This window comes from Aptenodytes forsteri, unplaced genomic scaffold, assembly GCF_000699145.1.
Source record: "Aptenodytes forsteri isolate BGI_AS27 unplaced genomic scaffold, ASM69914v1 Scaffold53, whole genome shotgun sequence".
Lineage (NCBI taxonomy): Eukaryota > Metazoa > Chordata > Aves > Sphenisciformes > Spheniscidae > Aptenodytes > Aptenodytes forsteri.
In genome coordinates, this window is record NW_008795909.1 from 14,458,040 (window position 1) to 14,472,745 (window position 14,706).

At 37.1% G+C, this 14,706-nt stretch overlaps 1 protein-coding gene across 1 annotated transcript in view; it reads left to right on the forward strand.

Moving 5' to 3' along the window:
- DCP1A (decapping mRNA 1A) overlaps positions 1–3,604 on the forward strand; it is a 37,039-nt gene extending 33,435 nt beyond the window's left edge. Inside the window, exon 9 of the mRNA XM_019473471.1 lies at positions 572–3,604. Coding sequence (XP_019329016.1) covers positions 572–652 — 81 coding nt within the window. The 3' untranslated portion in view covers positions 653–3,604. The remainder of the gene's footprint in view (positions 1–571) is intronic.
- The last annotated feature ends 11,102 nt before the right edge of the window (positions 3,605–14,706 follow it).

A 14,706-nucleotide genomic window follows, 5' to 3' on the forward strand; every position in this document is an offset into this window, starting at 1 on the left:
AATATTACATCTTCAAGCTAGGTGATTAGATACCAGTTTTGTAAACTTGTTATTTGAAGGAATTAAACTCAGAAAATATCTCTAAATATTGTCTATAGGTTAAAAGAATTCACTCCCAGTAATGCTTTGACATGAGACTTCTTGTATAACACACTGCAATCCCTTTCAGGCTGGTCTGACAGACAGAAATAACATTATTTCTGACACTCACGCAGACTTTATTTGGGAGCCTGTACACAGGATGGAATTCCCTCTGTCCAAGACTAACGTTTGGACTCTGGAGGGAGGTGAAATTATGTGGCCAAGGCTGACCTAGTGACCCCTGTTTTGCTTGTTTGAGCATCCAATGTGCTCAGTGATCTCTTTAGCTATCTTACAGACTCTGAACCAGGAAGCTGGTATGTTGTCCAAAAAGCATTGCCTTCTGTACAAGTATGCAGCTAGTTCCCTTCTCTTAATGCTCAGATAGCTAGCACTATAAGGAATCCTTATGCACAACTTAAATGGCATTAAATTAAACAATTTTTTTTTATCTCTTTACTAATGTTTCTAATGTGTTTTTTTCCTGCAGAATGATTCCCATTTTCTCAGCACTATTCATGAAGTCTACTTGCAAGTCCTAACCAAGAATACAGACAACATTAAGCTATAATCGAAGCTAAATCTGCTTAAAATATATCCATTTTAGAAACAATTATGCCTCGTCTATAAAACTAATATTTTTGTAAAAGAATATTTAGTTTTCAATGTCTTGAATTTGAACCTGTTAGGAAAGACTATTCCTTAAATACTTATGAAAGTAATGTTCTCAGAAGTGATCTAGGTTTTCACTGTGATCATCACCAGCAAACCTTTGTTTTTATTGGGGAGGGGACTTTAAGTTGCATTTGAGCTCTCATTAGCATTAAGTGAATGTGCAAATGTTTGCTCTGGCTTTCATTCCTACCTGTATTCACTGTTCAAGGATTAGAGACTCAATACTATTTAAACCAGCAAATACCTAGTACAGTACACTACACCACACCAGAACAAAATTCAGTTGTGGGAACCTAGTTCCAGTTTGAAGGACTGAGGAAAAGGAGAGCAAAATGCCTTGTGATTAAGTTGGCAGGTGTGGGGAAGGAACAGATCCGGAAGCCAGGCCTTTGGAGAGAAATCTTTAACAAAAGGTTTAAAAATGTGATTTGCTCGATACATTGACAGTCTCTACCTAATGCACATAAATTCATCTTTTAAATATTCCATTAATCTTATTTGCTTCTGTGTCGCTGACATTAAACAGGTATCCAAGTGAGTAAGGCCATTTTCTCTAAAAAGACAAAATTTGAAGTATGCAAAATCCTCAGTGATTGTATCTTTTTTTTTTTTTTTAAAGCAACAGAGTTGTTCTGTTGCATGTTGAAGTTCTCTTGTTTTAAGTTTATAGTTAGGAGACCACCACTGGAAGACCCTCTTCCTGTTCAGCAGTGTTTGATATAATTTAAATACTTTGTTTCCCTTTTAGCTTAAGGATGGACCATGTCGTAGTTGGCTTTCATTCCTCGGTTGTGTTGGAACTGCAGTGTTGAAAACTATGCAGATGGGGAACAAATGCATGCTTTTCTTCTGTTGCCCTCTCCCCAAATTGTTAGTGCACACTTCATAGTCTGAAGTTTATCTAATTAAAATGTTATCGCTTCTTATATGTGATTTAGTAATTCACTATTCACTAATGTAAGAATTTAACTGGATTTAACTTTCCCATTTGAAATCAGAAAATTTCTAATTATAGTTTCTTATGCTGCTGTGTTGGTTTACCCATGGCTTGTATTTATTTCTTAAAGGCACGCAAAGGTAATTAATAAGACTTCAGGTCCCAACTTTCTCCAGCAATAGTAGTTTTAAAGGATGCTTTTCCAGTAGAAAAGTTTTGGTTTATTGAGTAAAAAGATAATCTGTAGTGAATTATGCTGCACTGCTGCTTCTTTTCCCTCAAGCACTATTGAAATACGAAGAAAAAAATTGTTTGGCTCCTTACAACATATATGTATGTATATATATCCTAAGGATTAGTTAATGTTGACATAGTCAAGGTGCATGGTCATTTCATTGGAAACTAGTAATTGAGCTTTAATTGCAACTTATTCACAAATCGGTATGTTTTAGATACAACAAATATTTACATTTTTATGTATTTGATCTATTTTAGTTTTTTCATAGCTTTTTAGTGGAAAATATATTTTGTTTAGCACTACCTGCCTTCTGAAAAGCTCTTCTCAGCCTTTGAGTTCAGCGTTTCCAGTTCAAATATGTAGTATCTTGTTAGAAAAATGTGCAAGATTCAGGGAAAGATGCTAATGTCATGCACATTCATCAAGAAATATATTGGCTTTAATAGTAGCATTTGAATTCAGCAATATAAACTCAGCCTTGTTAAGGAAGATAGGAGCTTCCTACGTAAATTCTGGAGTCATGATACTGTGGATATGCATAAACAATGAGACTCAAATTAGATCTAAGGTCTAAACTAATTTTTGTTGGATTTTTTAGAAAAAGTTTCACTAGAAGGGACAAACCAATGAGTAGTTCCTCTGAACAAAAAAGGATATCCTAAACCAAATAGAGAGTTGTTTTTTATCTGGATTTAGCAACGATTAAGTCCGTAACTTCACTTCATATGGACAGCTTCCAGTTTCTTCAAAGGAAGATTTGATAAAAGTTTCTAAGAATAGAAATGTTGGAAGATGATAGTGCGGATTTGTACTGTTTGCTAAATACAGTCATATCCAAAGATCTATAGAAATGATAGGAAGGAGTTGTATTTTGAGTTCTTCAGTCATATACAGTTGACAAAAGTAATACTGTTTAGAGCAGTGATGCTGTTATGAGAGTTTGACTCTACTTTGACTATCCTTAACTTGTTTCCAGCTGTCCAGGAACACCCACAAGCAGTTGGCAGCTCCTTATTTTACTTTGGTTTTGCATTATTGGTTTACTTCCCCACCCCCACCCCCAACTTTCAAAATTAATTGGAAGAGAAACAGAGTTGAAATCATAGTTACTAGGCAGGCATTTTTACAACAAGCAAGCCTGTTCATCTTGAACACGTGCACATGTTTGTTCTGACCTCTCTACGTGTAGCCAACAGACACCGGAACCAACCGAGGTGTCAGCTAATACACCACAGAGATTTATGACAAGTGCCAGGGTAGTGGGTTTAACGGATAAACCTCTTCAATGAAAAGTTACATTGTAAAACACAAGCTCAACTACAGCGTAGAATTAGAATTTTTTTTTTTTAAATGTGGACTGTGTTATTTAACAACTTTTTTCCTGATTATTTTAACTTTTTGTATAAATCTAAAATTGCCAGCTTGTCAAAGTGCTTGATTCGTGTTATCCACGTGTAGGGATAACTAGTGTGTAGCAAGTTACCATGGGTCATCACAGGAAATTATTGTGACCATTTTCAAGTGATTTTTTTTTTTTTAAACTACTGGCTTAATGGGATTTTACCTATTAGTTCTGAGAATTAAAAGATTATTAGTTTAGACTATACTCCCCAAATTAATTGTATTATCTAAGCATGTGTTTTGTGGCTAGCGTTAAGTCACTTTAAAAAAAAAAAAAAAAAACAAATAATGGGGTTTGGTAGTTAGACTTTATCTGCTGTTATTTAACAATGCAAAGTTTATATGAAAGGTGCCTAACAGCTATTAACTTAGAAGCAGTATATCTTTCCAAATTAAACAAGATTTGCAGAATGATTGAATAAAGTTCAAAAAAAAAATTTAAGTGGTTAATTTTGATTTCGCATAAAATGTTTAATTCTGTGTATAAATACTCAATATAATATTTAAACACTCGCTGCTGGATGTATCTCATTTTTGCTTGCATTTCTAATTGCTTCATTTTGGTATATTTCTGAAACCCATTATGCCATGTGTAGTCACTGATATAATTTCTGAAATATTTTTGAAAACAAACTTTAATTTGGGACTTCTTTGTTTTTAAAAAGTATTCTAAACAAATCAGCCACCTTTTTGCCAGGTATTTGGGTTGCTTTGTACAGCATATCTTAACAGGAGGAATGTGTGCAATATATATCACCTCAGTTTTGTTTGGCAATGTTACGAAAATGTTAAGATGCAATATCTTCCTTTCACTTCAAGTTGGAAAAATTGCAGTATCTCTAATCTGGTGGTGTATTTATTTTTATCTATTCGGTGTATGGGCATATGGTTAGTTAGGTTTTTTTATGTACATTATGTGCTTTTAGTAACTTCTGAGTTCTATCACTTTTGTGGATGCACCAGTTGTACCCATTTGCATGTTCTTTCAATATGAAGACCATGGGGAAGGGGGGGCTTCAGGAAAGATTTCTGGAAACCTGAATGAGAATAATTGTAAGTCAATACATGTAGATACTGCATCATTAACGTTTTTGGTATGGTATGGATTTTATAGCACCTATGTATGTTTGCAGTTATTAAGTTATTGCATAAATGTTTAAGAATGAGCATTTTTCATCCAAAATTTTGTATGTTTGCAAATATATTTTTGTAATAAAACTTCAAAACAAATGTTTCAGCACCTCCTAAAATCTTCCAATGTTTCATTTTATTTCTAGAGCTCTAGTAGCCTGCTAGAAGGGTAAGTTCAGATTTTATTTAGGGTTAATATTTTCCAGAGAAGAAACTCAAACTCCTTACTTCCTACCAGGGGCAAAAACAAATTGCGTTTGTTCACTAAAGAAAATGCAGCATGCCTGCTTGAAGGACAGTTGAGAATAGCATCTGCCACTTGTAACAGCTTCTGGCTATCCTCTGTATTGCTGTAAGTAGGCTTGCACTTTGAATTTGATAAACAGACCGATTTCCTTTCACGTTAAGAAATGCAGCTGCAAGTTCACTGTCTTGTAAGTACGGGTGTAACTGGTTTTAGTGCCTTTCCTTATCACTTTTTTTTATGGTATCCCCTCTCAGCCGTCTAGACATGGCATATGATATTCAATCCAGCGTTGGTCCTTGATCATAGATGTTGGAAATTGCAGTTGCCCTCTTACCATATCTGATTGGTATCATGCAACTGATCGATCCAAATTTTGCAAAGTAAAATAGGGAAGCTGATGAGGAGGAAAACCATAGCAGAAGTTCTGTTGGAATAGATCTTGAAATTAAACAAAACCTTATGCCAAAGTCCCTTAATCTTAGCTAGATGCTTATTCCCATTCAAACTACCCATAAGAGTTAGAGATTGCAAGGCATACCAAATGTCAGGAGAGGCCACTGAAGAACGGTGTTTGCTGCTCTAGTGGTTAATATTGAACTGGCTCCTGTACTATATACAAAATCAGATTCTTTTATTAGAAGAATACCATACAAAAAAAGTACAGAAGTCATGGATTTACTGTAAGATAATAGAGAAGAAGTGGAAACAGCTAAGGCCTAGAATCTAACTCTAAATTCTATGTTAGATGTGTTGCCTGTTTGGTCAATATTGAGGAAGTACTTTTTTTCATTGTTGATGCTGTTAACCTTTTTGTCTCTTCTCGATCCATGTATTCCTGGTTACTGTTATTCCTATGAAGTGCTCCCCTTTGGTTTGGAAATAAGATAATACTTCTGACTTACTATGTGTAGCTGCAGCTAAACCAGGCACCGTGCAAGAAATTTACGCAGACCAAAATCTTTTTGGCCTTTTCTCTCTTGCTAGTGTGTGCTCTACAGTCGTGTTTCCTGAGAGTGCATGAGAGCATAAAGTCAATCCCTACTACGATGGTGATACAGCGCTAGATAGAATCAAGGAGTAAGCATTAGGCTTCCTAAAACTCATCCACTAAAATTCAAATTTTATTTGCAGACTTGCAGAATGAAATAACGCAACTGGCTTTTTAAACCAAGTTGTAGCTCATGTTCATGGGCCAAATTAATTGAAGTCAGTGGACTCATTATTTGGTAAGGATTCAACTATACTTCATTCTCAATATACAGGATACTGGGGGGGGGGGGGGGGGGTTAACACTAGTATAGAGGATAAGAAACCTGTCATTCATATAACTCTTCTTCATTTATGAACAGGATGCAGTCAAATCACTAAATACAGTCTTGAGTATAGCTGAGGTAAATTTCTCTTAAGTTTAGTGACCTAATCTGAAATTCGAAAGATTAGAAATTATAACATATGTTAAACAACTTTGACAGTTATTTTCAGTGCCCAATAGTGGATTTTTTTTTCTCCTATCTTCACCCAACTTCAAGTGTGAATCAGTTTTTTTTTCTCTCTTCCAGATTTTATGATTGAGGGATTTACTTTTGAACTGACCTACTAATTTAGGAGAGTTAAACTTCAGTGATAGACCTGTAACTGAAACATGGCTATTAACTGTAAAGCTCATCCTTGTCAGGTATGCAACAATTTTTCACTTCCTCTTAGAATCCTTCTTCATATGAGACTCAGTTACGTTCAAAAAGCATTGGGGAAAAAAGGGCAGTGAAGAGATAATATTTTTATCAGTTGCTGCATTTTTTGAAAGAGCATTTGCAATAAAATGAAAGGGAAAGGACCAGTGAGTAGAAGATTCCTGAGAAGTGAACAAGGGAAGGAATAGCAAAAGAGGGTAAGTAAATGTGAAAGGGAATATTGTAGAGACACAAGTATGGCCTGTGAAGGTATTTCCTGAAGCACAGAAGAATTTAAGTTATAGTTTTGTTTCTGTACTGCTATATGTCGTCTTCAGGTATTCCCAAAGCTCAAATGCGGTTTGCCTGTAAGAATCCAGAATGCTTCAGTGTGTGTTCAAAACCAGACTGGTTAGGCATGATTTCCTTGCTGTAATTCCTGAGGCAGCAGTACATAATTTGCCAGGTCTGCTGTGGGTTTCTTTAACCTCCAGTTACGAAGCAGCATAATGGAGTTGGCTGATTCATAGCAGTACCTAATTTTTATCTTTGCTTGATGGCTTCACATTACAGCTTAATCTGCTACATAGAGCAAGGCTGCTCATACCTAGTTGCCCTCTATCTTTCATTTTAAACAGACCTTTTAAAAATATTTCTACCATAATCCATTCTTTAAAATTCAAGAAGCTCCATTTTACAAAATCAACCTTGGGAAATACAACCACAAAAGAATAAGTTTTCTTTATATGTTGGCTGAAATGAAAGCACTTGCCCTTAGGCCTTACTTGAAAACATTCAGGTTTGTGATGTAAATGCACAAGTTCTGTTTCTTTTCTCCTCATAAATAAGTCAAGAAGCTTTAAGAGTATCTACAGAGCAAAGATCTCCCAGCCGGTCTCATGTATGCAAAACTCTGTCATCTTAATTTAGGGAGTATATGGCTTGCACATCCTGCTTTACTTCTCGTGGCTCATAAGAGGGATGGGAAAGGCTTAGCAGGTTATCCATCTGACTTTCTTGTGTAGACTTGAGATTTACCGATAATGCTAAGTGCCTTCTCTAGTTTACTTCTTAAGCATCAAATAAATTAGCTTCTGTTCTCTGGAGACACAGTTCTCCCATGTAACAAAATTGCTGTAAAGGAAGCTTCTGCTATCTTAAACTTACTACAAGAATTGAGATACAAGGGTAAAATTGAAGCCTACAGGATTCAGATGTGTACAGAATCTGTTGTGGTTTACAGCAAGCCCTGCTCCTGGTGTAATCTTCAAGATGGAAGACACAGGGCACCCCTTATAAGGGGAGATCTCTGCTTTCCAATAATGGAATAGGAAAATCCTGCCACAACAGAAGCCCTTACAGAATACCCAAAGGCTTGGTTAGAAACACATGTGGTACTTTTAATAAGGGGTTGAAAATAAACATAAATCAATATTCTGCAGATATGAGGATAGCTGTCTGAAGGAAATTGCTAAGATAAAAGATGTATGTGAAAGTACTGTAGACTGCATACTACATAGTGACTGAGCCTGGGCCCATGATGTAGCTCTACCTGTAGCTTCATTTTAGATAAAAAAGACAGCCTGATGCTACTACTACACCCATACCTGCTCCCATGAAGTACATAGTATCATTTCTTGCAATTCTTGATGCTATGTTGCACAGAAATTGGAGATTTTTTAAATTCTTTTTTTTTTATTTAGCTGCTAATGAATTTAAAGTAATTTTATTACTGAAGACTAGCTGAACAATCTGTTCCATGTATAACTGAAGTAGCTGTATTTTTGCACATGTGGAAGGATGTGCTGGTGATGCATAATGGTCTGCATGATTAGAGAATGCTTTGGCATAAATCCATCTCATCCATTCTTGAACAGTTCCCTTCTTGAAGGGCTTCTAATCCAGCTGTTCTTTCAAAGGGCAAGAATAGTCAAAGCCTATCGTGTCGCGGAGGACAAGCTGAAGAAAATTTTTCAGTTTCTTTCTTTCCATACACATTACGGCACAAATAAATCCTGCTTTATTTGGTCATTATAGCTGTCTCTGCTACCTTCTTTCTAAATTTACGTGATCTGTGAAAGCATTGCTGTTTGAGAGATTTCTCATAGCGTAAGTTATTGATGATAACTTTATTCTTTTAATTGTACCAAATTCAGTTATTTGAATACAGATGTTCATTTAAACAGAGTCTAAATTGACTAATAACTTCCCAGCTTTGTTGAAGAGTAAGTGTTATGGAAGCTAAATTATTAAGAATCAAATAGAAAAGGCAAATGTGATGAAGTGACTGTGGAACATTTATGTATTCAGTAGGTCTTTCAAGCATAGATGCAGGCAAATGCCTCAAACTCCCACTACGTAAGTATTTCATATTTATGTTAACAGATAATACGAAGAAATTGCAACTTGTGAAAATTCAGTTTGTAAATTTACAAAAAATTGTGTAAATAATATTAATATTAGCAATTGGTTAAATTAAACTAATCCAAATACCCTCAAATATTGCTGTATTAGCATTACCGACTTCAATTGAAGTTTCAATTTCAATTACAATTTAAATATTGTAGTTTTGTTGCATTGCTAGCGGAAATACTTCCCTAAATATCATCAAACAGCAGAGCAGTTACCAAAATCAGTCACGGTAAATTCCTTTTAACTGTGTGAGATATGCAATGATTTGGTTTTTCTCTGATAGGCTACATGTTAGATAGAGATAAAAAAGTCTTTGTATAAAACTTGTCTCAAATTATTTGGCCTATTTGGTTTAATCTGAACATTTTTAATGTATCATAAAATTGCCATAATATTTTGGAAACTTTGCAAATTTTGGTTTGTTTTCCAGTCTTTTTTTACTAAATGACATTTTATTTAGAGGCAATGTAAAAATTACTATGATTTTAAAATTATTTTTATCCAACATTTGGCTGCCTGTAGCTCAAAAATGGGTCTGTTCTGTTAGGAAGCTTTCCATAAACGTTTTTCCTTTTGCAGATTACTTTGTGAGCTGTATCTGAAGAGAAGGTTATAGTTGAGTTGAACTATGAATGTATTTCTGCATGTACGTATCTTTTTCTTGTGTCTTGCTCTTATGGACTTCAAAGGTGAATTGATTTCCCTGTCTGGATATTTCTGGATCAGGTGCTGCATGAGAACCTTGCATTTTCCAGGTTGCTGGTTATAGCTGTTTGTAGCCTGTGTAGCAGAGATAACTGCTGTTCTATGGAAACTAAAGGATGTTTAAAGTGTTTTTCATGCTCCAATGGGAACTGCAGAGCTGATCATTATTTCACAGCTTGCTGAATATTCTTTTTACAGCGTGCTTACTTGAGTGTGCGCTTCTGCTTAACTAAAACCACTTGCTATCGCTGACAAAAGAACAGAATTTATGTTGAGTAAGGTGTGACAGTGTGGACTGAATCTCTGCAAAAGTTGCAGCACCAGATTTGTTCTGAGAGTATACTGCATTCCCATACACCAGACTACAATGATTGGAATTCCACCGCATAACTTGTCTTTTTTTAAGGTACCCTGCAAATGAAATGAAACCCTGTACACTATATGGAGATGTTCAGGACTAGCAAGGTTACAATCCATGCCAGCAGTGATTGGCAGATTGCAGTTCAGTTTGGAATCCATACAGTGCTTGAACTGCAATTGCACAGCCCATTGGTCTCCTTCCATGCCTCCACTCATTTTCTTTACTCACTATTGTTTGGATTTTGTAGGTGATGAGCTACCTAACCACTCAGTGTTCTTACTAGACTTTGATTTTGGAATGTCTTTTGAGAACAGTTTTTAAGGCAAAATTTGGCACATAGCTCCACAGTAGCTAAATGGCCTGAATTTCAGCAGTGCTGAGTGCATGCAGCTCCTGCTCTGGTAAACAGGGTTGCATGTACTTATGTCAGCAATGCATTTTTGCAGTATCTCAGCAAATGACAGCCATAGCTCAGCTTCCATGCTTCTACTGCACATAATGCCCTGACTGTGAAATGTGTGGAGGAGGGGATGGAAAAATCCAATTGTCCTGTGTATGTATTTAAGAAGCTGTCTAGTCTAGTAGTTAATACTGAAGCTAACGAGATGTGATTGTATATACTGAAGCAAGACTGTTTGTCCATACATTTGCATCCTTGTTTTAATCATATTGTATGTGGGTTCAGAGACAAATGCCAAGAATGTGGAAGAAATGTTGACTGTTGTACACAATGTATACCATGACTTTAACTATTGCTTTACAGTCCATCACACTTGGTCAAAGTTGCAGAAATAACATGCCGCTTCAGTAGATCAAAGTGGAGGCACTGACACAAGGTGGAATTTCATCCTGTGTATGCTTGAGCTGCTGTTTTAACAGCACAATACCATAAATAAGCACTCAGTGATGCAGCATGAGGATTCAGGGAAAGGAGGGTGAGTTGTGGGCAGTAATCTCCCAATGACATTATCTAAGCTAAGTCTATCTTAAAGTCTTTCTACCATCCAGATAACAATGGAGGAAACAGAGTAAGTTGTGAACCATAGTAATACTGGTCTCATCCAGATAATCCCCCCTATTTTCTTACAGGAGGGGAAAAAAAGAAAGCACCATATGTCGAGCCTGAGAAGGCAGTTGATAAGATTGCTATTGCTATAGTACACCAGGGAGACAGTTTGTTAGGGAGCCATCCTTACAATGAAGATTCAAGAGCGCATCTTCACTGTAATCACAGAGACTTGATCACAGGCCTTACTCTTCAGCCAAAGAATGAAATCAGCCTGGACCAATAAAGCCAAAATTGAAGCTATGACCTAGGCAGTGTATGTTTAAAAGAATTGTGAGGGAAAACAAAGGACGTTGACTAAGGAGCAGGGACTGACTGAACTCTATTTTAGTTGACTGTTACCTCACTTTGCCACTGCCAATGACGTATGCAGAGAGAAACAGTAACAGCCTGGCAATGCTTACATCTTAATCACACTGTATATACTTAAAACATGGAGTAAATTAATCTATTAGAAGCAAAAATATAGTGTAGAAATTACTTGATTGTTCTCATGATACCTGCTTCCATGATGATATTTTTCTACTGTGTTTATAGATACTACTAGCCATCCAGAAAGATGAAGTACCCATATCTCTAAAATAAGCTTTTGGTTTCCTGATGCAAATGTGTTTTGGAAGTTTTTGGAAACTTATTGTCTGCAGCTGAAATTGGAAGGGTGTACAGCCATGTTTTCTTAATGTGTCTTCAGTCAACACGAAATACTGTGGAGTTTGGCATCATAGCCATTATTTCACTTATGCTTGGCCTCATTTGAAAAATTTACTTTATGCACCTCTTCTAAACCACAGATAGACCAAGTTATTCTGCCTAACCTCGCTCAACTGACGTGAAGTTATCCATGTCACAGATGATGGTTGAGCCAGATGTCAACATCTGTCTAAAGAACACTGTTTAAACAGCAGGGGTGACAGAAAAATTGCCATTCACTTCCCTAGCACAGCCAGTATTTTAGCAACTGTTCTTAATCAGTAAGCATGGAACAGAGCTCAAGCTAATAAATGGTTCTGTGGCTTCACCTACATCAGCAGGTAGGACATTCCAGTATAGCAGGTCTATAGAGCACATGAGACAGTGCTGAAGACTCAACATCCGCACTGTACATGTCTTTGAATTTTGCTCCAGACTAGCTCTTGTCTGTCCTGTTGGACTGAATACTCGTTAATGGCTGGGGTGTATTAGCTGTTTTCTCAGACTGAATCTTCTGTTTCATCTTCATTTGAAGGGAACCCAGTTCATGAGCTCTGAGACTGCTCTGCAGGGCAAGCCAAAGCACAGTAAGCAGGGATGATCAGGAGATTTGAATCAGGATGGTACTTCTGGCTCAAGCTACTTTAGACTTACCTTCTGACCATATGGCTGCAGACAGAATCAAGTGTGGTGTTGCCTTGAGAAGGGCTAAGAGGTAGTGGAAAAGGATGCAAGGAAGGACAAAGGAGAAGAGGGAAAGTTGTGTAACTTGCTCAAAGAGGTTGGTAACCCTCACTCTACGAGATTAGACTGATGTTAGGCCTATTTGAGGCTATGGCACAGCCAGATCCCTAGCAAGATATTTGCTGGTATATAGCATATATAAGGTTCAGTTAAAGAACTTTTATGGGGAACTTAAGGTTTTAATTTACTGTTACTTCTCCAATAGCTAAGGTAGGTTTTATAGTTGAAAATCTGAAAAGGAGGAGCCCTAAATCAGCAATTCTCTTGTAGATGCTACTTGTAACTCTTGATCTTTCACAGTCCCCCTACTGACCATATTCCTTTGGGCACCATAGCTCCAGGAGGACAAAAGAAGTCCATGTATTGTTGAACCAAAGTGGATTTCAACAGGAATATTGTGGGGAAACTGCTACTAAGAACAGCTGTTGATTGCCTCCACCATGTCTGGCAGTCCTTTTTCTACATTTCCTCAGCTAGGATCTCTTTGCTATGATTTCCTACACAACTAGCTAATTTCTAGCTATCAAGTATAATTTAATTTCCAAGCTGCCATTTAGACATAGCATGTTACAGGGTATGTGATGTGTCTTTCTGTACCTTGAGACAGTAGTAGATCTGCACAATGACCCTTGAAGTGCATTAACAACTTCAGTTCTTGGCCCTCTGCTCTAAGGGGGCATTGCCCCGCCATTGGAAGCTCTTGGCATTATAGGCCATGTCTTCAGAGTTCCTGAATTTAAACAAAGGCTTATGCGATTCTCATCAGGCTCTTCCGTATCCCAATTTTATTGTCCATATCACTTCAAAGTGTATTACTGAAATTCAAAGATTTGGATAAATGGTTCTGCAAAAGACAATAAAGTAATTGGCCTACCTAATTATTTTAAAGTAGAATATAGATTGGAGCATAGCAAATGGCAGTTGCAGCAACTAACCTTTGTATAGTGCTCTCTAAAATGGACTCTGCACTTTGCTACTGTCAAGTTTGGTTGTCTGGCTTCATTTTTTTCCTTCTTCCCGGCATATAGCCTATTTCCAGTCTAGTTTTGCTTCTGAGATTTTTTTATTAAAAGGATTTTTGAAAAGACAACTGATGGAGCAGTTAAAGAAAACAGTTAAGCTAAGGGAATGGTGTCTGCTTTTATTTCTCCCAATAAACTGGTTAGTTTATGGAAGAAAGTTTTGTTTTACCTTGCTAAGAGTTTCACATGTTACTTTTCAGCTGCAATTTGCCAAGTGAGCATGCATGGATACTCTGTAAATACAGGTGGCTTCCTTTCTTTCCGAAACCCAGTCTTCAGAGTCTTGAAGACAAAGGTGTAGTTTTTTTAATGTAAATAGTACACATCACTAGTGTCTTCTGAAATTAGCTGATAGCACTAGTTCACTAGATGTAACAGTTTACATTTAAAACAGATTTTAAAATATATTAGTATTTTTAAATCATATAATACAACTTCCAGGACAAACTACCAGTGGACAGAACACTGAAATACATGGAGATAGCAGTGCAGGAATACCAGGTTTCATGAGCAAGATGTGAAGGATTTTTTTGTTGTTGTCTGTTTAAACTTTTTTTTTTCCGGATTGTGACTTCTAATGCTACTCGAGCTTTCTAGAACAAATATGAAATATTTAACTTGCCTAGTTACGTCTGTAGCTTTAATCTCAGTGTTCAGAATTGCTAGAGAAAATGTATTTCCTGAATCTTTTATGCAAAAGACTCTGTATTTGTCAAATTTTTAAGCGTGTATTATAGAAATATGAATTATTTCTTGAAAGGAAGTCACACAGGGTAATTCCGTTACTGTTTCTCCTGACTATGCAGAGGAACATGGTTACTGTTAAGAGGCATTGGATGCAGTGACATTCTTTTACAGTGACAGGCTTGAGGTGGAAACCCTCTGAAATAGCTTTATCGAACAGGGTTTGAATAGTGGAAAACCGTAAGGTTTTAATTTACTGTTTCCCTTTCCTCTAAGCCCGGCGGGTTTCAGACCCCCGGCCTCAAGGCCGCCCCCACGCACGGCGGTGAGGGGCCGTCTCGCCTCCCTATGAATTATTTCTTGAAAGGAAGTCACACAGGGTAATTCCGTTACTGTTTCTCCTGACTGCGCAGAGGAACATGGTTACTGTTAAGAGGCATTGGATGCAGTGACATTCTTTTACAGTGACAGGCTTGAGGTGGAAACCCTCTGAAATAGCTTTATCGAACAGGGTTTTGAATAGTGGAAACCGTAAGGTTTTAATTTACTGTTTCCCTTTCCTCTAAGCCCGGCGGGGGTGGGCGGGGGCGTCATGGCCCCCCCCACGCCCGCCGGTGAGGGGCTGTCCCGCCGCCCTCCCCC